General features: G+C 42.9%; 2 protein-coding genes and 1 long non-coding RNA gene across 3 annotated transcripts; 1 reads left to right on the top strand and 2 right to left on the bottom strand.

The window, feature by feature from the left end:
• Window positions 1–13,558: 13,558 nt before the first annotated feature.
• Window positions 13,559–20,478, bottom strand: LOC145005266 (uncharacterized). Its single transcript, XR_013662538.1, has 3 exons — window positions 20,368–20,478; window positions 17,647–19,378; window positions 13,559–14,198 (listed from the first exon to the last, which is right to left on the bottom strand). It is a non-coding gene; the product is annotated as an uncharacterized LOC145005266 (long non-coding RNA).
• Window positions 20,108–21,365, top strand: LOC145005265 (uncharacterized protein At4g22160). The gene is made up of 2 exons (XM_078964335.1): window positions 20,108–20,741; window positions 21,149–21,365. Exons 1-2 carry the CDS (start codon window positions 20,344–20,346, stop codon window positions 21,195–21,197), a joined length of 447 nt encoding a protein of 148 aa, XP_078820461.1. The 5' UTR covers window positions 20,108–20,343; the 3' UTR covers window positions 21,198–21,365.
• Window positions 21,366–21,819: 454 nt separating this feature from the next.
• LOC145005264 (P-loop containing nucleoside triphosphate hydrolases superfamily protein) lies at window positions 21,820–25,616 on the bottom strand. The gene is made up of 14 exons (XM_078964334.1): window positions 25,355–25,616; window positions 24,795–24,937; window positions 24,513–24,668; window positions 24,295–24,425; window positions 24,082–24,202; window positions 23,559–23,821; window positions 23,336–23,460; window positions 23,188–23,231; window positions 22,979–23,110; window positions 22,791–22,868; window positions 22,620–22,702; window positions 22,410–22,532; window positions 22,271–22,331; window positions 21,820–22,130 (listed from the first exon to the last, which is right to left on the bottom strand). The coding sequence occupies exons 1-14, from the start codon at window positions 25,458–25,460 to the stop codon at window positions 21,963–21,965; spliced, it is 1,734 nt and encodes a 577-aa protein (XP_078820460.1). The 5' UTR covers window positions 25,461–25,616; the 3' UTR covers window positions 21,820–21,962.
• Window positions 25,617–25,906: the final 290 nt, after the last annotated feature.

The following is a 25,906-nucleotide window of genomic DNA, read 5'->3' as shown; positions in this document are numbered from 1 at the left end:
CGATGTCTGAATAACTGTCGTAGGAGCAGTGCAATCCCTGCTGATATGCCCAAACTTGCCGCACTTGTAGCAGCCTGACGATCCAATCCTGCACGCCCCCTCGTGCGGCCTGCCGCACCTCCTGCAGCGGCTCGGTCCCGACTGGCCTTTCGGCCTCCCATCTGATCCCTTGGGCTTCTTCCCCGAAGCCCCTGCTGCCTGACCATCCTCAATTTTCCTTTTCCGGATGTGCTCCAAATCTATCTCTCTCTCCCTAGCCCTGGCAATCATGGAGTCCAGGGTGGGGCAAGCCGAAAAGCTAACATGCTCCCGGATGTCAGCTCGTAGCATATCATGGTAACGAGTCCTCCTCATATCCTCGTCACGGGCATACTGGGGCACCAATAAAGCCCTCTCCCGAAACTTGGCGGTGATCTCCGCCACGGTCTCCGTCGTCTGCCTCATGTCTAGAAACTCCCTAGCCAGCTGCTGAAGCTTGACCGCCGGTGCAAACTCTGCTCTGAACCTAGTCACAAAGTCCGACCAGGTCATTGCCTCGATAACCGAGGCTCCCAACGAGTCACCCACTGACTCCCACCAATCCCGGGCTCGGTCCCGTAAACACCCTGTTGCGTACCTCACCTTCGACCCCTCGGGGCAGAAGCTAGTCAACTGGGCAGACTCGATATCTGCAATCCACCGCCTGGCGACAATGGGGTCCTTCACCCCATGGAAATCTGGCGCGCCACTGCCCCTGAAGTCCTTAAAGGATAGTGTGCGAGATCCTGACTGGCTAGAGGCCAAATCGTTCCTGAATGCCCGTAGGCGATCCTCCATCAACTCCATGATCCCTTCCTTGATCGACCCAAAGAGGATGGGGGTCGATTCAAGGATGCCCCTGGTGATCTCCGACGTGATGAACTCACGTAGCCTCTCATCAATCGGCTCGGTGCCTGATCCCGAACCTGACCCCTCTCCTGACCCGCATCTGTCGGTCTCGGTCGAAGTACCACCATTCTGCAAATCATCATAATAATCATTAGTGATACTGCTACTATCTGAGGGATCTCAACTACTTACAGGTTCCTTGGTCTCGTCTTGGCCTTCCTCGGCTCGGGTACGGATCCTCTGCTTTCAGTAGTACGGGCCCATACTACCTTCCACATCTATCCGTGCCTTCTCCGAGGAATTCCTCGACTCCACCAGATCCCCTTTACTACTGCTACTCTCTGTTATTCTCATCCTAGGCTTGCCCTAGGGAAAACTCAAGTTCAACACGACTGATCCTCAGCTACTGTAGGTCTCCTCATAGTGCCAGTTAGCCACCACCTAAACACCATCACATGGGACGAGGATTAGATAATCCTTCAAGTAAAAGATCCGTCCCTACAACGGTTGGACTCAAACAAGAGCTGCGCAATAGGGCCAGTTCCAATACTTTGGGATTATTCAACCCTGATTACATGTGGTGTGACGTGTTTACCTAGTGGCTAACTCCCATTACTCAGAACCCCACCAAGCACGAAGCAAGCAGCATTCGGATAAGGGGAAACAGACTCAAGCCAAAACTATCCTTATAACAAGAAACGACACTTAACATAGGATGCTAAGCTCATACTATCAGGCATAACCTAAACAGGCTATCCTACTGCTGTCTACTCAATTCTAGCATGCAATATTCATAAAGTTGTAACACATAAGCAGGCACATAAGGCATCACTCCTAGATCCTTAGCCCTATTCTAGCATGCAGTTCTACGTAAGCTGATAAACATAACATAAACTTGTATGGGTACTATGGGGAATACTTACTTGAGCTCGGCCGGTCGCGCACGTCACACACTTCGCTCTTTCTTATGACTCTTTTCCAAGTTTTAGAGAACATTTTCTTTCGAAAAATCTTTCAATCCCTCGATTTGAGTTCAGACACCCCCGAAGGCGTGTCCGAATCCCTCAAACCAGGGCTCTGATACCAACTTGTAACGACCCAATTTTTACGTCCGAAAATTTCATTTTAAAAATATTACTTTAGAAAACATTAATAAATAAAAACATTGTTGATCACACCATAACACATCGCAACCATGTTTTAAAAGGTCAAACCATACATCCCATCAAAATATCAGAGTACAATCCCAGTGACTCTCGTAAATGCGGAAGACCGAGTGTGTGCATGACGTGCCGCTACCGCGCCGGCTCCTTCCCCTTCGGTGCAGAGGTACCTGAAAACAAAACTGTAAACGTAAGCACAAAGCTTAGTGAGTTCCCCCAACGTACCACATACCATGCAAACACATAACATAAATACTGCCAGGCTATTCTGGGGTGCCTGACTACCCGGTACGGCCATTCTGGGGTGCCGACCTACCCATATGGCCATTCTGGGGTGCCGTCCTACCCGTGTCAAGCCATTCTGGGGTGCTGACTACCCATGTCAAGCCATTCTGGGGTGCTGACTACCCATCGGTCCTAACAACCGATCCTTGGGGACTGGTCCCCTCCCGCTACCTCTATCGCATAACATAACAGGCCAACATACAAGCATACCATCACATACGGTCAGATGTTTCTGGGGTGTCTGACTACCCTGCAGTCCTAACAACCGAACTCTACTACTAATGCATATAACGTATCATGAGAGCATATAACATAACAGGTAATAGCAAACCTAGATGATATCACAAAGACAATCATCTATCATACGTCCCCTACTGGTGGGCCGGCATTGTGGCCTTAGGCCCACCACTACTGGAAGGTAACTCACCTCAAAGTAGCTGCTGAACTGATCGGGAACTAACTGACTGCTGCTGCTCCGGGAGTCCTCCGGCTGCAATTCCCACAACATACTCAATCAAACACTGCTAACTGTCCTTTAGGTAAAATGACCATTTTACCCCCGGTCTAGCTCTAAGTCAATGTTAGAGTCAACTTTCAGTTGACCCGACTCGCCGAGTTGGCTCTCCAACTCGTCGAGTCCCTATCAGACGATTGTCCGGAGTCCCTGTTTCTACTCGTCGAGTTAGGCTATGACTCGACGAGTTCATCTTCTAGACTGACGTTCAACCTCTTCATCCTACTCGCCGAGTTGTATGAACAACTCGTCGAGTTCATCTTCATCCGAAGAACACTTTATGCTAAGACTCGTCGAGTTGTGTGAACAACTCGCCGAGTCTGTTCTTGATCTATGAAGATTGCCTTGGACTCGCCGAGTCAGGGCATTGACTCGCCGAGTCCTAACATGGGTGAGTTCAGCTCCCAACTCACCGAGTCACCCCCTGTGACTCACGGCTCAACTCGATACATCATGAAGGGACCAATTCGGTGACTCGCGGCCAGACTCGCCGAGTCACCTATACGACTCGCCGAGTCGTCGCCATGCATCCACCAAATACACCGATTTACTCGATTTCAGTTCATGCCATTCATAGATCTGGACTTCTAGGACACCAATCACACGTAAAGTTTCCAACTTTACGTGTGGATACTCACTAATATGGATTTTAGGGTTCAAAATGCCTCAAAAGGGTAGATCTAGGATGAACAAGCCACATGGGGCCATAAAGCTAACAGATCTGAGCTCCTGGAGCTCAATCTTGCCTAGATCTAAAGGCCCATCCACTTATTACGAAACATTAAGCACAAACAAGCTTGAGGAATTGCTCAAGAGTGTCTTAAATGAAATCTTAAGCATAGAAACAGGGGGAAAACGAGATATACCTCAATAAAACAGCTGAAAAAACACAATGATGCTTGGATGGCTCTCCTTCCTCTTGATCTCCTTCCCCTTCTTGCCTCAAAACCTTCAAGAATGCACACAAGAGCCTCAAATTCACAAGAACAAGCTTAGGACGAGTTAGGACGAGGGTTGGGAGCTCTGGGGGTGAATGGGGGCTGGCAAGGGGCAGATATGGGGTTTAAATAGGGTGCAAACCCCTGAAACTTAGGGTTTCATCCAACACCGGTGACTCGCCGAGTCCAGGATATGGACTCGCCGAGTCGCCAACTTAAACGTGTCCTGCGTCTCGTCCCTACTCGGCGAGTCGGACCTAGTGACTCGCCGAGTCCAAGGCTAAAATAGGGCAATACTCAAATAAATTTCACATACCGAAAACCAGGTGCTACAAATCTCCCCCACTTATTTTAGACTTCGTCCTCGAAGTCCGCTGCCCGATCCTGAAACAGCTCGGGGTAAGACTCCATCATCTCGTCCATCGGTTCCCAAGTCCATTCCGAACCCTTGCGGTGCTGCCATTGCACCTTTACTAGTTCTACCCTCTTGTTTCTCAACGTCTTTGTCTTTCTGTCAAGTATTGCGACTGGGCGCTCAATGTAATTCAAGATGTCGTCAACCTGAATATCCTCCAATGGTACTACTGCTGAATCGTCCACCAGGCACTTCCGCAGCTGCGAAACATGAAAGGTGCTGTGGATCTGACTGAGCTCGGCTGGCAGGTCCAGCCTATACGCCACCTTGCCCACCCGGGCTGCAACCCTGAACGGCCCGATGAACCTTGGGCCCAACTTGCCCCGCTTCCTGAATCGAATGACACCTTTCCAAGGCGACACTTTCAGGAGGACCATATCCCCGACTTGGAACTCCAAGTCGGATCAACGTCTATCGGCGTAGCTTTTCTGCCGACTCTGTGCAGTCTGAAGTCTGCTCCGAACCCGCTGGATCCTCTCGGTCGTCTCTAGCACCACCTCGGTGCTTCCCATGACTCTCTGGCCAACCTCCCCCCAACATATCGGGGTTCTGCACTTCCGCCCATACAACATCTCAAACGGTGGTCGGTCAATGCTCGCGTGATAGCTGTTATTGTAGGAGAACTCAGCCAAGGGAAGATAGGTATCCCAGCTACCACCGAAATCCAACACACACGCCCGCAACATGTCCTCCAAAGTCTGGATGGTCCGCTCACTCTGACCATCTGTCTGCGGGTGAAAGGCGGTGCTAAAATGCAGACGAGTGCCCAACTCATCATGGAATTTCTTCCAAAATCTGGAAGTAAAACGCACATCCCTGTCCGAGATCACCGATACTGGCACCCCATGCCGTGCCACAATCTCCCTGATATAGATGTCGGCCAATTTTTCGGCCGATATGCTCTCCTGAATTGGAATAAAGTGAGCACTCTTGGTCAATCTATCCACAATGACCCAAATCGAATCCACTCCACGTGCGGTCCTGGGAAGCTTTGTGATAAAATCCATCGTGATATCTTCCCATTTCCACAGTGGAATGTCCAACGGCTGCATCTTGCCATGCGTTCTCTGATGTTCGGCCTTGACCTTCCTGCAGGTCAAACACCGCTCGACGTACCATGCCACATCCCGCTTCATGCAAGGCCACCAGTAATCCGGACGAAGATCCCTATACATCTTCATCGCCCCGAGATGAATAGAAAATCGGGACTTGTGCGCCTCCTCCATAAAAATCTGACGCACGTCACCGTGATACGGCACCCACACCCTACGGTGCAGTGTCAAAAGTCCTCGGCCATCATAATCAAAGGAGGAAACCTGACCCACCACACGCTTGCTTTTCTGATGCTCCTCCTTGATAGCCTCCTGTTGAGCCTCCCGAATCTGCTCCAACAGGGGGGTCACCACGGTCATCCTCAAACAAGCGTCCCTGATCGGCACCGTCTTGCGGCTAAGCGCATCGGCCACCACATTGGCCTTCCCCGGGTGGTAAAGGATCTCGCAATCATAATCCTTCACCACGTCCAACCACCGACGCTGCCTCATGTTCAGATTCGGCTGGTCCATGAGGTACCTCAAACTCTTGTGGTCCGTGTAGATGGTACACCGAACCCCGTAGAGGTAATGTCGCCAAATCTTGAGGGCAAAGACCACCGCCCCCAACTCCAAATCGTGCGTCGGGTAATTTGCCTCGTGAGGCTTGAGCTGCCGTGAAGCGTAGACAATGACATGCCCTCTCTGCATCAGAACTGCGCCCAACCCTGAAATGGACGCATCGCAGTAAACCACAAAATCCTCAACGCCCTCAGGCAGGGCTAGGATCGGCGCCTCACACAATTTCTGTCTCAGCATCTCAAACGCAGCCTGCTGCTCGGGTCCCCACCGAAAGACCACGGCTTTCTTCGTCAGTCGCGTCAGGGGTACGGCTATCTTGGAGAAATCTTGGATAAACCTCCGATAGTAGCCTGCCAATCCCAGGAAGCTCCGAATCTCAGATGGAGACTTCGGGACCTCCCATCTCATCACGGCCTCGACCTTGGCCGGATCAACCAGAATCCCGTTCTGGTTGACTAGGTGCCCAAGGAATTGCACCTCGCGCAACCAAAACTCACACTTGGAGAACTTGGCATACAAGCTCTCCCTCCTCAGGGTCTCCAATACCTCCCTCAGATGCTCCTCGTGTTCCTCCCGAGTCTTGGAATAGACCAAGATATCATCGATAAAGACTATCACAGACCGATCCAGCATCGGTCTACACACGCGGTTCATGAGGTCCATGAACGCGGCAGGAGCATTGGTGAGCCCAAACGGCATCACCACGAACTCGTAATGACCATAGCGCGTCTGAAACGCAGTCTTCTGCATATCCTCCTCCCTGACCCTCATCTGATGATAACCCGAACGCAAGTCAATCTTGGAGAACCAAGATGCTCCCTGAAGCTGGTCAAATAGGTCATCAATCCTCGGAAGCGGGTATCGGTTCTTCACCGTTACCTTGTTCAGCTCCCGATAATCTATACACATCCGATGCGACCCGTCCTTCTTCCTTACAAAAAGAATCGGGGCTCCCCAGGGTGAACTGCTCGGACGAATAAATCCCTTGTCCAGCAACTCCTGCAGCTGCGTAGACAACTCCTGCATCTCGGGAGGAGCCAACCGATACGGTGCTTTGGCTATCGGAGCCGCACCGGGAATAAGGTCAATCCTGAACTCCACCTGTCGCTCCGGAGGTATCCCAGGTAGTTCCTCCGGGAAAACATCTGCAAAATCTCGAACCACCGGGACCTCGCTCACGGTCGCCTTACCCGCCTCCCGGGTATCCATCACATACGCGACATATCCCGCGCATCCCTGCTGAAGATAGCGCCTAGCCCTCGCTGCAGAACATACAGTGGGTCCACACTGCGGCCGCTCGCCATGAATCACTAACTCTCCCCCGCTTGGGGTCCTGACTCGCACTAGCTGCTGCGCGCAATCTATCACTGCCCCATTAGGGCTCAACCAATCCATACCAATAATCACCTTGCTTCCCCGCAATGGGATGGGAACCAAGTCTACCAGGTAACGCTCCTCAAACAGTCGCAGAACACAATCTCGAAACACCATCGATGCTCGCACCGATCGATCGTCAGCAATCTCTACCTCTAACGGGTAATCTAACTCGCCCGAAGCCTCATGAAACCTCTTGCTAAGAGCAAGAGAAACGAACGATCGGGATGCACCCGAGTCGAACAATACCTGAATCGGGATACCGTTCACATGGAACGATCCTAATACACATGTATACACACGGAGCACATATCAATATCATAACAACAAAAGATAGAAGGAAAGAATCGTACCCGTCACCACATCGGGCGCGGCGCGTGCCTCCTCTGTAGTCAGCTGGAATGCCCGGCTCCTCACCACCGGAGCCTCTGCCTTGCCCTGACGGCCATCCGTGATCCGCAGGGTCGCTGGAGCTGGCGCCTTCACTGGCACTGAAACTGTCAACATGGGGCAATTGGCCTTCTTGTGGCCCCTCTGGTTGCAATGGAAACACAGCAACTCCGATGTCTGAATAACTGTCGCAGGAGCAGTGCAATCCCTGCTGATATGCCCAAACTTGCCGCACTTGTAGCAGCCTAACGATCCCATCCTGCACGCCCCCTCGTGCGGCCTGCCGCACCTCCTGCAGCGGCTCGGTCCCGACTGGCCTTTCGGCCTCCCATCTGATCCCTTGGGCTTCTTCCCCGAAGCCCCTGCTGCCTGACCGTCCTCAAGTTTCCGTTTCCGGATGTGCTCCAAATCTATCTCTCTCTCCCTAGCCCTGGAAATCATGGAGTCCAGGGTGGGGCAAGCCGAAAAGCTAACATGTTCCCGGATGTCAGCTCGTAGCATATCATGGTAACGAGTCCTCCTCATATCCTCGTCACGGGCATACTGGGGCACCAATAAAGCTCTCTCCCGAAACTTGGCGGTGATCTCCGCCACGGTCTCCGTCGTCTGCCTCATGTCTAGAAACTCCCTGGCCAGCTGCTGAAGCTCGACCACCGGTGCAAACTCTGCTATGAACCTAGTCACAAAGTCCGACCAGGTCATTGCCTCGATAGCCGAGGCTCCCAACGAGTCACCCACTGACTCCCACCAATCCCGGGCTCGGTCCCGTAAACACCCTGCTGCGTACCTCACCTTCGACCCCTCCGGGCAGAAGCTAGTCAACTGGGCAGACTCGATATCTGCAATCCACCGCCTGGCGACAATGGGGTCCTTCACCCCATGGAAATCCGGCGCGCCACTGCCCCTGAAGTCCTTAAAGGACAGTGTGCGAGATCCTGACTGGCTAGAGGCCAAATCGTTCCTGAATGCCCGTAGGCGATCCTCCATCAACTCCATGATCCCTTCCTTGATCGACCCAAAGAGGATGGGGGTCGATTCAAGGATGCTCCTGGTGATCTCCGACGTGATGAACTCACGTAGCCTCTCATCAATAGGCTCGGTGCCTGATCCCGAACCTGAACCCTCTCCTGACCCGCCATCTGTCGGTCTCGGTCGAAGTACCACCATTCTGCAAATCATCATAATAATCATTAGTGATACTGCTACTATCTGAGGGATCTCAACTACTTACAGGTTCCTTGGTCTCGTCTTGGCCTTCCTCGGCTCGGGTACGGATCCTCTGCTTTCAGTAGTACGGGCCCATACTACCTTCCACATCTATCCGTGCCTTCTCCGAGGAATTCCTCGACTCCACCAGATCCCCTTTACTACTGCTACTCTCTGTTATTCTCATCCTAGGCTTGCCCTAGGGAAAACTCAAGTTCAACACGACTGATCCTCAGCTACTGTAGGTCTCCTCATAGTGCCAGTTAGCCACCACCTAAACACCATCACATGGGACAAGGATTAGATAATCCTTCAAGTAAAAGATCCGTCCCTACAACGGTTGGACTCAAACAAGAGCTGCGCAATAGGGCCAGTTCCAATACTTTGGGATTATTCAACCCTGATTACATGTGGTGTGACGTGTTTACCTAGTGGCTAACTCCCATTACTCAGAACCCCACCAAGCACGAAGCAAGCAACATTCGGATAAGGGGAAACAGACTCAAGCCAAAACTATCCTTATAACAAGAAACGACACTTAACATAGGATGCTAAGCTCATACTATCAGGCATAACCTAAACAGGCTATCCTACTGCTGTCTACTCAATTCTAGCATGCAATATTCATAAAGCTGTAACACATAAGCAGGCACATAAGGCATCACCCCTAGATCCTTAGCCCTATTCTAGCATGCAGTTCTACGTAAGCTGATAAACATAACATAAACTTGTATGGGTACTATGGGGAATACTTACTTGAGCTCGGCCGGTCGCGCACGTCACACACTTCGCTCTTTCTTATGACTCTTTTCCAAGTTTTAGAGAACATTTTCTTTCGAAAAATCTTTCAATCCTCGATTTGAGTTCAGACACCCCCGAAGGCGTGTCCGAATCCCTCAAACCAGGGCTCTGATACCAACTTGTAACGACCCAATTTTTACGTCCGAAAATTTCATTTTAAAAATATTACTTTAGAAAACATTAATAAATAAAAACATTGTTGATCACACCATAACACATCACAACCATGTTTTAAAAGGTCAAACCATACATCCCATCAAAATATCAGAGTACAATCCCAGTGACTCTCGTAAATGCGGAAGACCGAGTGTGTGCATGACGTGCCGCTACCGCGCCGGCTCCTTCCCCTTCGGTGCAGAGGTACCTAAAAACAAAACTGTAAACGTAAGCACAAAGCTTAGTGAGTTCCCCCAACGTACCACATACCATGCAAACACATAACATAAATACTGCCAGGCTATTCTGGGGTGTCTGACTACCCGATACGGCCATTCTGGGGTGCCGACTACCCATGTCAAGCCATTCTGGGGTGCTGACTACCCATCGGTCCTAACAACCGATCCTCGGGGACTGGTCCCCTCCCGCTACCTCCATCGCATAACATAACAGGCCAACATACAAGCATACCATCACATACGGTCAGATGTTTCTGGGGTGTCTGACTACCCTGCAATCCTAACAACCGAACTCTACTACTAATGCATATAACGTATCATGAGAGCATATAACATAACAGGTAATAGCAAACCTAGATGATATCACAAAGACAATCATCTATCATACGTCCCCTACTGGTGGGCCGGCATTGTGGCCTTAGGCCCACCACTACTGGAAGGTAACTCACCTCAAAGTAGCTGCTGAACTGATCGGGAACTAACTGACTGCTGCTGCTCCGGGAGTCCTCCGGCTGCAATTCCCACAACATACTCAATCAAACACTGCTAACTGTCCTTTAGGTAAAATGACCATTTTACCCCCGGTCTAGCTCTAAGTCAATGTTAGAGTCAACTTTCAGTTGACCCGACTCGCCGAGTTGGCTCTCCAACTCGTCGAGTCCCTATCAGACGATTGTCCGGAGTCCCTGTTTCTACTCGTCGAGTTAGGCTATGACTCGACGAGTTCATCTTCTAGACTGACGTTCAACCTCTTCATCCTACTCGCTGAGTTGTATGAACAACTCGTCGAGTTCATCTTCATCCGAAGAACACTTTATGCTAAGACTCGTCGAGTTGTGTGAACAACTCGCCGAGTCTGTTCTTGATCTATGAAGATTGCCTTGGACTCGCCGAGTCAGGGCATTGACTCGCCGAGTCCTAACATGGGTGAGTTCAGCTCCCAACTCACCGAGTCACCCCCTGTGACTCACGGCTCAACTCGATACATCATGAAGGGACCAATTCGGTGACTTGCGGCCAGACTCGCCGAGTCACCTATACGACTCGCCGAGTCGTCGCCATGCATCCACCAAATACACCGATTTACTCGATTTCAGTTCATGCCATTCATAGATCTGGACTTCTAGGACACCAATCACACGTAAAGTTTCCAACTTTACGTGTGGATACTCACTAATATGGATTTTAGGGTTCAAAATGCCTCAAAAGGGTAGATCTAGGATGAACAAGCCACATGGGGCCATAAAGCTAACAGATCTGAGCTCCTGGAGCTCAATCTTGCCTAGATCTAAAGGCCCATCCACTTATTACGAAACATTAAGCACAAACAAGCTTGAGGAATTGCTCAAGAGTGTCTTAAATGAAATCTTAAGCATAGAAACAGGGGGAAAACAAGATATACCTCAATAAAACAGCTGAAAAAACACAATGATGCTTGGATGGCTCTCCTTCCTCTTGATCTCCTTCCCCTTCTTGCCTCAAAACCTTCAAGAATGCACACAAGAGCCTCAAATTCACAAGAACAAGCTTAGGACGAGTTAGGACGAGGGTTGGGAGCTCTGGGGGTGAATGGGGGCTGGCAAGGGGCAGATATGGGGTTTAAATAGGGTGCAAACCCCTGAAACTTAGGGTTTCATCCAACAGCGGTGACTCACCGAGTCCAGGATATGGACTCGCCGAGTCGCCAACTTAAACGTGTCCTGCGTCTCGTCCCTACTCGGCGAGTCGGACCTAGTGACTCGCCGAGTCCAAGGCTAAAATAGGGCAATACTCAAATAAATTTCACATACCGGAAACCAGGTGCTACATAAGGGACCAAAAAGGACACCAATCCTAGCCATGAAAGGGTTCAACAACCCTAAATCTAAATAAATAGTAACAAACAAGAAGATAATTCGGATTTATTACCACAAAATGATGCTCTGGACTCCTAACCCACAGAAATGGCTCCTTCTTGCTCTCCCTTGGCTAGCTCTTCTCTTCCTTTCAAAAATGGCACCTTCAAGGTCAATAATGGCCTCCTACTTAGCTCCAAGTGCTCACACACGATTAGGGTTTCACTCAAGGGCTGGTGGGCACAAATGACGGCCATTAGGCCCTTTAAATAAGTCTCAAACCCGAGAAATCAGGGTTTCATTACACATCGCAGACTCGCCGAGTCCATACCCTGGACTCGCCGAGTCCAGGCGCGATCCGGCGTCCAAATCCGCGTCCCTACTCGGCGAGTCTGAGCTCCAACTCGCCGAGTCCCCCTCACAAATCAACAAAATGCAATTAACAAGATACCTAATAAAAGTGCCGAGTGGCCCAAAGCGGACAATATTGTGATACGTGCCAGAGGGGGGTGTTACATCTGTTGTCTTGAATTTGTTTTTTGTTAAGATTATTAAAACATATCATGTACGACAAATGGCAAGGGTCAAGGGGTGGTGCCCTCTTACAGGGTCCTAGGAGTAGACCCCCTAGTAGGGTCCAAGGGGTAGAACCCCTCATAGTGGCCTCTGTCAATTATTATAGTGGAAAATCCAAATTCGAATGGGTGATTATGGTAAAATTGATAAATCTCCTCAGCTTTGGAAACTATTAATATGTCATTAATCCTGTGATTTACTTAACTAATTTAGAAGACAGAAACCTTAATCATCAAGTATAAGTACAACTCTTCTATTGGGTCGTCAATACACCTTCTCTAGCTCTCCTTCTTCTCTAAACATCTTAGAAGTCTCTGAAATTTTGGCTTATATTTATGTGCTTAAATTCGTAAATGTCTCTTTGGATTATCCTAAACAGTATTTCTTATATCCCGGTCATAGGGTAGAAATATTTGTTTGAAAAGCAAACCTATACAATCCATTAGGAATCTGGTTCTTTGTTAGGAGTGTCAAACCCAACAAATAATAGGGATACGATATACTCCAAAAGAACAGTACTATATTGCACAAAAAGGTAGTACAAGGCAAGTAGGGTCGTTTCACAGAGACACAGGACAATCAGACTATATCTCTTTGGGTAAGGTACTTTGATCATCAAAAGTAAAAAAGGGGGGGGTTTGTATGTAACAATTCAAATAAGTAATATAATGGACAAACAAACGATTAGCTGATTAAAGTAAATTCAAAATTTTTTAGGACTTCAACTCTATGTGTGATGACTTAGCTATGTGATTCAAAAATGACACGATATTTGTTCAATTCAACCCAAATTGGTACTTGAAAATGTTAACAAGCTCTAACATTTCTCATTCACCACATTACGTAACCAAAATAAGCTCTTTGATTAACCCTAACCTCACCAATCTAATCTAAACAAGCTCTTAGAATTAGGTTGAAAGGTTGCATTAAGCTTTATGTGAATGTTTCCAAAAACATTCAATACTCCTTACAAGCTAGGGAGCGTAAGAATGTGTGAATATGATTTAGACTAGATTTATTCAAAAAAATTCAATTTAGTACTTGTTACTTGCTCTATTCATAAAACAATTATGGATTTTGCAAAACAGATAACTTGAATAACCTAACCCGAATTCAAATGGCCAATAAGAATTGCAGTTAGAATCAAACATTCAATTAAGGAAAAATCAAATTCACTAGACAGATATTAGGAAAAAATATCAAATCACATGATTGAAGTCACAACTGAAAGTCAAGACATAAAGTTGGAGAATTTAGGGTTCTAGCTACACATGGCTAGAACAGGATCACAAGTCAAAAGATGGAAATAGTATGCAATTACAACATAAAAATAAGAGAAATAACGTTTCCAAATGAAAAATGATCAAATCCTTGCAAAAACCTTCGAAATTCTCTCCCCAATTGTGCTTTGATATGATGTGTGTATGTAAAAATGACATAATTCCCATAATATGAAAAATAGGAAAAACTGTCAAAAGTTGGTTTTAAGGTCGAACACGCCCCGTGTCAAAATAGAAAATAAATTAAATCAACATGGGTCGTGTTGAGTGGAAAATGGCATTCAATCCTCAATTCTCCTTGTAAAGTACAATGCTCAAAATTGCTCAACTGGGCCAACACGGCCCATGTCAAAATAAGCTAAACTGACACGGGTCGTGTTCAGCAAGGTCAACATCTTCTTTTCTGGTCAAACACGACCCGTGTACTCCTTTGATTTCGAATCCAAACTTGATTTTTCCAACTTTTACGTTCTTCGCCCCATCCTCCTGAAAGCTTCACTAATGCTTCTCGACACCTCCCAAACCGCGTTCTAACATCTGGTTTACCTAAAAAAAATATGAAAGTGTGTACATAAGGTTGTTCTAGAGACTAGCATGAATTAGATGAAATGCAAGAAAAATGAATAACGACTATGCTAAAAAGATGCATAAAAGGGACTAAAAGGTGCACAAAATGCATCTAACAAATCTCCCCAAGCTTACACATTTCTTGCCCTCAAGAAAGAACAAGAAACGGACGAAACATGATGACTTCTAGATAGCAAAAAGAAAACATAGAGCAAAAGGGAACAGAAAGATCCTAAAAGCTAAGAATGAATGCATGCAATGAAAACTATTTAAAAATAAAAAAAAATTAAAATTAAAAAAAAAAAAAAAAAAAAAAAAAAAACAACAACAACAACAACAACAACAACAAAAAAACATGTACAGAAGATACTTAAGAAACAAAATGAACCAAAGAAAAAAATTAAGAACACAAGTAATTTATCTATTTTTATAAATATATATAAGAGTAAATTATACGAATGGTCCCTATGGTTTAGGGTAATTTGCACGTTTGATCCCTAACTTATTTTTTTAACTCTGAAGATCCCTATTGTTTGTTTTTGTTACACGCTTGGTCCCTATCTTACCTAAAAAGACTATTTTGCCCCTGATTTTTTAATTTATTTAAATAAACACACTCTCAACCCTACTCTCCTCACCTTACCCTACCTATCCCATCATTTTTCCATATTCAAGTAATAGTCTTTTTAGGTAAGACTATGACCAAGCGCGTAACAAAAACAAATAGAAGGGACCAAACGCGTAACAAAAACAAACAGTAGGGACCTTCCAAGTTAAAAAAGTAAATTAGGGACCAAACATGCAAATTACCACAAACCATAGGGACCATTCGTGTAATTTACTCTATATATAAATACGATCAAACTTTACATCGATGGGGCTCCAATCACTAATACCTAGGCGACCATCCTACAACCTTCCACATATCACAGACTCCCAAAGTGAGGAATGCCACAGAACGATGTAGTCCAATAATCTAACCATAGTTTTATTTAAACTTCACACCTTAATTACCTTTTGCGAGCGAAAATAACACAGTTTGGGATCTCATGTCCTTAAGACTAGATGGTCAAGAATCAGAATCGACGCATCCTTAAGAACCCGTCACGGCGAATAGCTTTCGCTGAAACAGTGAGCCCACCCGAAAGCGCCCAACTCCTATGCTTTCACTTTTTCGAGAGCCACAAGTATCATATCACACAATTCTTCATTCGCCAGATTTGACTTTGAGATGACTTCTGATTTGACTGAACTTGGATTTGTATCTTCGATTTGAGCTTTGAGTTCTTCAATCTTTTTTTTTTTTAAATCTCTTAAAATTTCTTCGATAGGGTGCTTGAAATTTTGATGTGGGTACTTGATGTGACAGTTGTACCCTTTCTTCCTTCTTGATTGTGTGGATCTAATACTTAAGCTCTCTGTTACCACGAGGGTAACACGTGTCAACAAATAGGTCCGCGTTCTGTGGGTCCAGAGTAATCGATAAAGATTCTTTTGAAACATTTAGAAGCAAATCATCCTAAAGCTGTTATTATCGTCCACAAAAACATTTCAGTATGCCAACTTTTTTTATTATCTAAATTCGGTCTCGAATTACGGTGTTTGGGTCCCCTAGTTATGACAGCTAATTCTATACTTCCAGTGCAATCCGGTCGCTTCGGATTTTTTCATTTTGATTTTTCGCTTTTCCGCTTCATGAAGCTATCGAATGTAAAGAGTGTCATCATTTCATATATAATAATTATTTTTTAAGTATGAAAATGAACATGAAAATACATGAAGATAAATCCATGAGGATGAACCTAATATACAACACTACCCTTCCCCAAGTTTAAAGATAAGCATCGTCCCCGATGCGTGGAGAGGGTGGAACAACCTATTGCGGAGGATAGTACCCGGAGTTTCAAGTCTAAGCCCAATAGTTCTCCTTATACTTACATTGGTGCTCTTGATCCCAATCATATTGAGTGGTGAAAGAGGAAAAACTTTGTGTTAGGCTCGTGAGATCTTGATGGTAGGAGTCAAGGCGGGTGTGAATCGATTGGAACTGATCCATGTATTGTTGGTGGTATGGCGGATGTCGAGCATCATGGGATGAACTAGCGATACCCATAGGAGGAGGATTTTGTGGTGCCTCATCGCCACCCTCATCATCATCATCATCATCACTTTCTTAACCTTCCTCATCTTCCTTACCGGAAGAGGAGACAAGGAAAAGGTATGGGTGATTTTCCAGTCGGTGAAGTTGGTAGGACGCTTGAGGGAAAGGATGTTTCGGTTATTGGGTGTAATGAGGAGTCTTGGGTCGTGGTTTTGGTCCACGGTTCAATTATGATTTGCGTTCTCCATCTGAAACATTTTCATGGACTCGAGTACCGTCGTAGTGAGGTAGGTCTCATCGGGCAGAGGTTGGTGATTTCTGGGATATGGGGCCCAGACTGGAGCACTTTTGGCAAACAAACTGACAATGTCACCATAATAGATTTTTTCGGATCGCGATGTGCTGAGGCTGGTGAGCTTGTTGCAAAGGAATGAGTCATAGTGAGGAATGAGGTTATCATCCGGGGTGGGCCATAGCATAAGGTATCTTTAGTTTAAAAGCGCAAATGGTGCTTCGCTCTTCTCTAGGTACGACGAGCAAAGCAATAATCCGATGAGCCGCTTTCATCACATGATGGATGAGAGATGAGGCTTTAGCAGAACTTGAGACATATGGATGTTCATGCGTAAGGTCAGCCCACCACGTAAGATCACTGTATCCTGGAATCGGGTCATTGGGGCCAAAAGTGTTTTCTGTTGGGGCCCCAACAATGGCATTGATTTGGTTTAGGTACAGGGCATAATCATGGTTCATGAGCCGAAAATTTAGGACACCGTGGTCCAAATAGAGTGAGGAGAAGAACTCAGTTGTTTGGACTTTAAAGCTGAGCTTGTGGACCTGCAACAACCCCTGCCATCCAATGTTCCGGAACAAAATATGGACTTTCTTATAGATGTGCAACTCACGGTGAGATGGCACATGTGCAAATATTTAAATAGTATGAGTGTGCTAGAGAAAGGCCTCAAGTTTTGCAACTTGAATTAGGCCAAGACAGACCACACCACCATGTGTCGGATCGGGTGGAGGCAGAGGCAGTGATGATGGAGACCTACGATGACGGGCCGACGACTTAGTGTGCCTAGGTCGTTTCGATTGCTTGCCTTCCATGTGCAAAATTTGGGGCAAAAAGTCAACTGGTCAAAAAGTCAAAAAGTCAACTTTTGACGGGTTCAGTCAACACGAGTTTGGCCACCAAAAATTCATGGGAAACTTAGTTTTTAATGATTTCCATGTGATTGTCCAGTCTAAAAAGGCTACAAATGTATTCAATTTGACTCAAAAAACACAAATTCCACAATTTAACAATTTAGAAAGAATGTATCAAACCATTGGTGGAAATGCGTTTTTGTTGGTGAGAAATTCCTCTTCAACCTCCCCAAGCTTGCCTACATGAACATTCAAGCACAAAAACACCAAAATCCTTAGTAATTTCCGGACCTAGGGTTTGTGAAAACCCCCAAATCTACCATGAAAGTGCATGAAAATTGTGTGTGGGATGTAGGAGATGAAGTATAGAAAAAGAAAATCAAACCTTTTTGAAGATTTAAGCCAAAATCGGTAAAGAATCAAGGGATTTTCAAGAAAAGTCAGACTTTGGGGTTTCTTGGGATAGCGAGGCTGTTTTGTGAAGTATTTGCGAGTAAATGAAGTAAAAACCCGATTTTAAGACTTAAAATTCATCTATTCTGCAGCATGAACACGATCCGTGCCCATTTACACTAAAATAGCACGCCTCGTACTGGGTTAAAAAAAAACTTGTCGAGAATAACTGAACATAACCTGTGTTGAAATGAATTGAAATGACATGGGCCATGCACGGCTCTGATTTGAAAAAATTACACAATACTTGAACACGACCCGTGTTGAGTGCCAGACAAAAATGGACACGGGCCATGTATGCCTCTGTTTTGCCATTTCCTAATTTTTGAACCCAAAAATCCCCACTCATTCAAAAGAAATGGTTTTGCATCCCGAGGTTCGTTTGGTGATTTGAAAACATGATATAATACATTTGGAACATTAAAAACCAAAAATTTCAAAGAAACGAAAATGTTTTGAAGAAAAAGACAAAAATACCCTCGGGTTGCCTCCCGGTTAGCCACCCTTATTTTAAGTCATTGGTTCGACTTGGCCCCTGAGTATGCTTCAGTCTTGGTACGTGGGGTTCTCAACCACTTCTATCTCATTATTTTTCACCTCGAATCCCTCGTAAAACGGTTTCAATCTATGACCATTGACTTTGAATATTTTTCTGGTTGGTTGGTGTTAACATTACCATGAACGGCCACGTTAAATGTAACAGAGACATACTGCCTTGGTTGAGACCCGGTCTTGGCCTCAGAGAGCCAAAGCCGGAGCGACAACTCATTTCTCATCACAAGGGAAGAACATCCCATGTGATCTCCTCATTCAGCCATAACCAATGAGAAAGCAACAAATAGACCGAGTGACGCATTTAGTTAGCATAAATAGCTCTCCCAGTAATAAGAGGCCACGTATCACGCTCACGAGAGACGGTCCCCACGATCCATTAGCAATAGGTATAAAATGATCTATTCCGTCTCAAGGGAGGGATCCATCTTTCTCACGAAGATTACCTGTAAGATTTTTCTCTCACCCTAAACTAACTTGATCATCAGAGCGACGTCACGGGAGAACACTCGGTCGTCCTCTAACGGTTCTTCTGTGATTGTGTTCTTAGGAAAGCTCCCACAGCCGTTACATCATCAAGCATCCAACCCCCTTGAAGAGTATGTCACAACAATTGGCTTGTGATTTCCACTGGCACTGCACCATGGTCAAATACATTTGTGACCACAAGAGGACCAACCCATCTTGATCTTAACTTCCATGATATCAACTTGAACCTCGAGTGGTAAAGAAACACTTTTTGACCTTTTGTAAAAGTCTTTCGGAAGATTATTTTGTCATGATACGCTTTTGTCTTCGCTTTGTAAATCATTTCATTCTCATATGCATCATTTCTAATCCCCTCCAACTCTTGAATGTCCAGCTTCCTTTTGTTGCCCGCTTCATCTTCAATCAGTGTGCTAGTGTGCTACAGTAAATTTTACAAATATAACCTTTTTTGCTATTAAGGGGGTGTTTGGGATTACGTTTGAAAAGTGTTTATTTGCTCATTGGTTTTTTGAAAAGCTAATAAGTCAAAAAAATATGTTTGGCAAACTCAAAAACGTTTTTCGGAATAGCTTTTCCATAAGTTTCAAAAAGTACTTTTCAATAAGCATCTAAAATATGGTTTTTTGAAACTGTTTGTGACTTTTCAACCAAAATAACTCCAAAAACATTTTATTGCAAAATATTTTTTAACTTATTGACTTAATGGTTTTTCCATTATAAAAGTTTATCCAAACATTTTTTTAAACTCATTTTACTACCACTACAAGCAAATAAACACTTCTATCTAAAAACCTTTTAAAGTTAAAAAACATTCCCAAACACTCCCTAGGTCCCACATCTTATCATTATCACTATACATAGTTGGATCTTAATTTTATTAAATGCAATTAAATGTTAAAACACATGTTACGTTAATCAAAAAATAACTTAAACTCGTTTGAAATCTGTTAAGCATAATATAAAGCTCCAATTTACAATAATAAATAAAGTTCACGAAATCCTTGCGAACGAGTATGGTAGTTGAGAAGATTACGTTAGAAATATAAAAAAAAAAAAAAATGCTAATTAACTTTTGTGTTTTGTCAAGGAGGGATCCTCACACGTTTTCCAAATCAAACCACTTTCTCTTTGAATTTGAGATAACACTAATTTCATGTAGTTCAATCAGATTAATGAACTTAGATCCAATCGATTAAAATTAAATGAACACATTGTTCAAGAAATTATTCCTCTTTAGTTAAAGATGGAATTTATTCAAACTGGAAAAAGTAAAGTATGTAATCGAATTTTGTAGTTAGTGGAATCCGATCAATCATTCCACTTTTTTTTGCATCATTTTTATCCAAAAATTGATCAATCATTCCAAATTTAGAATTCACGATTATGGCAGATAAATCAAATTCGAACCTGAGCTCCAGCAACGACGACGTAGATTGTTACCGTCGAGTAAACCGGGCAGCCGTCGACGTTGAATTCTCCTCCGACGATGAAGGATGGAGCTCCGAAAGCTCCGGATCGTCGCGGTGGAGCGTGGCGGCGAGTTTACGCGATCTTGCTGAGAGTATGATGAGGCGGGAAGTGGCGGAATTGGAGATGATGAAGGTAAGGGAGGCGGCGAGGATTGAGGCGGAGAATCGGAGATTGGAGAGGGAAACGGAGTTGACAGAGATGTTGTTGAAGACTCAGTTGCAGATTACGTCGTTTTTATGTTCACAAACAAGTGATCGGAAAAGGAAGCGGGGTGAAGAAGACGACGGTGACTCGCCGGGCTCCGTTCAAAGGTGAAACCCTTTAATATCTCCATTAACAAACTTCACCGTGTATTTAGATTAAATTAGTTGTTTATTAGTATTATTATTATTATACCAAATATATGCAATCAATACCAAATTTGATTTCTTACCAAAATATAGGTAAAATAATTGAAAAAATCATTTTAAATCTTTTAGTTTTGTCATGTCATCATTTTATTTAAAAAAAAAAAAAAAAAAAAAAAGACTTTTTTAATTGTTCAAGGTCACCATTCTACTATTTTTATTTACTAAAAATGTATTATTTCAATAATCAACTTTTTTCAAAAGTTGTTTAGAACAATTTACTAATTTGTTATTATTTGCATCTAATGTTATCTAATTTGTCATTGTTAAGCACATACATAAAATCATTAAGAAATTTTTGTTATATGCAGGGAAGGAGCAATGCTGCTAAGCTTACTTCAATTCAATTTAGGCATGTGAAAGTGAAACCCAAGTGTTGTTGCATCTCATCACATGCATGTACATGTAAATGCGACATTTTAATTTCATTTTATATTTTGTGACCCATAAAAAAAATAAGGCTTTATTTCTTAATTAATAAACCAAACTAAAAATTCTAACTGTATGCCCTAAATTCTTTTGTTTTAACATCGTCTATTCATCTGCCTAAAATCGTCCGAGGTTAACTATAACGAGTTTTTATGAGAAAATTTTTCCATTGTAACCATTTTAAAATCTGTTATAGCATGTCAAAGCAAGTCAAAGAGGTCAACGGAGAAAAAAATCAAATTGTTCACTTATGAAACTAAAATATAATGGTTAAACCAGCTTTCATGTTATTCTATTCTTAAAATATGAACAATTTCACAGCATAACAAAATAATTTAGTTTTTTCTAATATTATTTTTTTGGTGGTGACCATACAAATAAATAAATAAAAATGATCTCTCATTGTGAAATTGCTTCTTGTTGTGGAAGTAAAAGTAAGGTTGGTTTGTGGCAAACCATAGGGTTATAGTAGTGAGTTGTCTTTTTCTCAATGAAAGACATTAATTACACAATAAAACAATAGTAGAAATAGTTTCAATATAAAGTCTAATGGCTATTTGCCTATTTGGTATTTAACTTCAAAATCTGTATTATATATTTACATATAATAAGTTAATAAGCATCAACTTAAGATTAAAAACTTTGCAATTTCACCTTGAAAAACATATATAAAAAAAAAAAAAAAAAAAAAAAACCTCAAAGGAAATCATACTGAGGCTTCTTTTTGGGTGAAAAGTTATTGTCTTCTTTATGGCTTGAAGCTGCAAGTAAAACTTTATGTCGTTCTGAAGCACTCTCAATGTACTCTTGGAGTGGTGGAAGAGAAGCACCATCTTCATTTTTCTGTGCTTGTCCCCGTATAACCTATATAACAACAAATACCAATGTACTTTCATTTCTTCATATTTCTTTCTTCAAAATACAATGGTGTAATATAATGAAATGAAAGTATGTTGCTATAAATTATATATAATACACAGATACATGAAATTATGTTGCTATACCTTTGATGCCCATCGCCTCTCTGCCTGCTGACACACGTCTCGAATATCGCGTCCAGACATTCTGAATTGTAAATAATAATATAATTAATCGAAAGTGCAATGATATAATAATTAATTAATAATATTAATATTAATATACTCTTCAGTGGCTGCAGCTAATTCAGATAACTCGGTTTTTGCTAAATGTTTTGCGTATTGAGCTGCTATTTCCTGGCGAGTTTGCTGATCAGGTAGACCAAATGTAATCATTGAGTCAAACCGACTGAGAAAAAGAGTTGACCACATGTTAGAATGAGTTTTTAGTTAAAAAATTATTAAATTCATTTATATACAAGAAAATATAATAAACCTTAATAAAGCAGGATCAAGATCTTGCTTTCTATTGGTTGCAGCTATCACCACCACTTTTTTGTCCTGCTCAAATCCATCAATCTGCAAAACAAAAAGTAATCACAATCAGTATTCAGTACACAGTACACAGGATACAGTAAACAGTACAGCTTGTTATGTCATGTCTTACTTGGCGTAAAATGACTGACAAGATTCTACGAGTAGCTTCATGGGTTTCGCTATCACGAGCAGTAGCAAAGGAATCAACCTGTTAATAATCAAGTACAATATAAACAAAAATGAAAAAAAAAAAAAAAAAAAATGGTGGCGATAGAAATTGAGATTTTGTTTATTTATTTATTTTATTTGCAGAAATACCTCATCAAGGAATATAATTGCACCATTTGGAATATCATTGGCGAGTGAAAATACTTTCCCTAACAATCTCTCGCTTTCACCAAAATATTTTGACATGATCACCTCCAATGGCACATATAACAACGGGGCGCCCTTTTTAACAGAAAAAAAGGGATCATTTTTTTATTTTAGTCAAAATATTAAAAAAAAAAAAAAATGAAATAAATTACCGCTTCATTGGCTATAACACGAGCACAAGATGTCTTCCCAGTACCTGATATTAAACCAATAATATAAAAAGGGAACAAATTTTGTAATACTTTTTTAAATATTGCAAGAAAATTTTTATAATTTAGGAGTAAAAAAAAAAAAAAAGACCTGGTGGGCCTTCAAAGAGTACTGCACGGGGTCTATTTGACTCGAATTTGCAGCGGGTCCCACGAGCAATTTCATCATAAACCTCGGGACTCTGAAGAGCTAGTAGTATTGTATCTTCTATATCTCTACACATAAATAAATCAATATTTAAAAATCTCGGAAGTCAACAGATATATTTATTATTTACCAAAAAATCAACATAATAACATATTCATATTCATACCTTTTCTGTTGACTATATCCAGCAATGTTTTCCCATGATATTTCTTCAGATTTTGAGTGTTCTAATTTAGGCTCCTTAAGTCCATAAATCTTGACACCCATTCCCTCTAAACTGGTAACTGATTTATCCAAGGAAGGGTTACGTGCATTATCTCCTCTTCTATCCATACTCCTATTTTGTCCTGTTCCCGCCAATTTCAACACAGACACTAGAGCATCAAGCTCCTCAGCTGTAAAGCTCCCTTGCTTTATAAACTCCATTTCCTATTTGTTACATATATATATAGACATTGTTAGGAAATATCTAGAGAGAGAAAGTTTTGATAACGTAATCATGGTTTGGGGTGTCTGTTTGGTATGATGGAATGGAATCACAAAGGAATGGAAATGGAATAGATCAGTCCATTCCATTCCATTCCCTTTCCGATTATTACATACCAAACACTACCTTAATTAATAAGAAGTAAAACCCTAGCATAGAAATTTAAAGATATATAAACTTCAAAGAATTTGGGGATAAAAACCGGTTTATCAGAGCTAATGAGTGATCGGAACATCAGAATGCAAAGATCCTCATCATTTGGATTCGCATCAGAACTCCTCTTATCCACTGGGCGATTGAGTGTTAGCTGCCAAGCAACACCACTGTAATACAACACAAAAAAAAAAAAAAAAAAAAAAAAATTATAATTTGTGGGTATATATAATTTAGTAGAAAGTACTTTGTTATTTCTTACCTATCCCAAGCACGTAAATTCATGTCTGAACCTGTAGCTCGTTCTTCAACTTTGACACCAAGATTTGCAACAATGTTTGAAATCAAAAGTGCAATTTCACAGGTAGGAGGAATTTGGAACTTGATTGTAACCTGCGATATGATTTAATTGGAAATGTAATAATCAAGTTAACATCAATGTTGATTGAGTGGATTGGAGAAAGAAAGCAACCGAATGACCTTTTTGCCCTTCACAGCAACAGTAAACCGAGGGTAAGAACCGTATTGCATTCCTTTGGTTTTAAGCAACTCTTCTAATCGAGTTCTTTCTTTTTTGGCAATTGCTTCCATATCAACATGTGTTGGTGGTGGTGATTCAGGTGTTTTAGCCTCACCCTGTACATAACCAAATCTTGATAAATGGATTGAAAGGGCCCTAAATGATGAACTTTAACATACATAAAACATATAGCCACACTTGCTCTACTAGGATATGATCAAACATGAGAATCTGACACAAACCTCAGGTGCATCTGCATAGGCTACATCTACTAGGCCAAGCCCAAATATTCCAGCTAGCATTGCAGGAAGATAATTTAATCCAGAAGCATCTGTTGACCTCCAAGAACTATCATGATAAGAGTGGCTATTCTGCTTGAAAGTACCTGCAGGTAGCAATTATGAGATAGTGAGAAGCCTGGTATCATCTCCCAGATGTTCAGTGGATGTTACGATATCAAACTTGCAATAAGATTCAGTTAGTTATAGAAGTGGTAGAAGAGTTGATTCTGATTACTCCAGCAAGAATTAACAACAAAACTATTAATTCCAGCAGTAATGATCCCAATTGTGAAGCACAGGGAGTACTGAGTTATATCAGTAGGATCAACCGTTGTCGACAACCTCCATACAAAAGTGAACTGATAGCACAGCCCGCCGTATGAAATGAACTAATTTTGAGAACCGCCATACAAAATTGAACTGATATTGAATACCGCCATAGAAAATTGACAACAAGAAAGCAAATTGAACTATAAACAGATCATTTTTATAAACAAAAACAAGAAAATTGAGAGACGTACGGTAGGAGAGGTGGCGATGAGCTGGATTTGAAGGGGTTAGGGTTTTACGAAATGAGATTGTACGGCACGTCTGAATTGTCCGGGCAAGACGACGAACTGACGCCATGAAAACTTGGCAATCTCCCTCGATTACTTGAGTGATCACAGGTCTTGAGGGCGTAAATCATACGAAGCTCAAGAGCAACCATCATGCAAGCAACTGCCATTTCTAGTCTCTAGAGGGTCTCCAGCTTTTGTGGGCTTTGTCATCCCATTGATGGGCCACAATATTAGATTGGACTCAATCAGGTCTTTATGAACGGGAGATCAACTACGTCACTAACTCACTAAGATAATCTCCAACATCTGCCAACGAAAAGCTATAGAATGTGCTAACAAAGGAAAAAAGAAGTCATATTGAGCAATCATTGTTTTTGTTTATGTGAAATTACATTAAATCAAACGATATATATTAGTCTTAATTATTATGACTCATTTAGTTTTTTTTTCTTGGTATGAGTATATTATCGTGTATTGACCTCTTACTCTTCTTAGATCATCTCCAACTTATTT

Source organism: Lactuca saligna, chromosome 7 (genome assembly GCF_052625555.1).
Source record: "Lactuca saligna cultivar CGN05327 chromosome 7, ASM5262555v1, whole genome shotgun sequence".
NCBI classification, from domain to species: Eukaryota; Viridiplantae; Streptophyta; class Magnoliopsida; order Asterales; family Asteraceae; genus Lactuca; species Lactuca saligna.
Note: the sequence above shows the minus strand (reverse complement) of the source record. Positions and strands in the feature narration are given on the sequence as shown.

Excerpts from the sequence above, each read along its gene's own strand:
- LOC145005265 (XM_078964335.1), top strand. The coding sequence starts at position 20,344 with ATGGCAGATAAATCAAATTCGAACCTGAGCTCCAGCAACGACGACGTA. Across the intron at positions 20,742-21,148 it reads TCGCCGGGCTCCGTTCAAAG|GGAAGGAGCAATGCTGCTAA; the intron begins GTGAAACCCTTT and ends TGTTATATGCAG.
- LOC145005264 (XM_078964334.1), bottom strand. The coding sequence starts at position 25,460 with ATGGCGTCAGTTCGTCGTCTTGCCCGGACAATTCAGACGTGCCGTACA. Across the intron at positions 23,232-23,335 it reads ACTCTTTGAAGGCCCACCAG|GTACTGGGAAGACATCTTGT; the intron begins GTCTTTTTTTTT and ends GTTTAATATCAG. Across the intron at positions 23,111-23,187 it reads GTGTTATAGCCAATGAAGCG|GGCGCCCCGTTGTTATATGT; the intron begins GTAATTTATTTC and ends TCTGTTAAAAAG.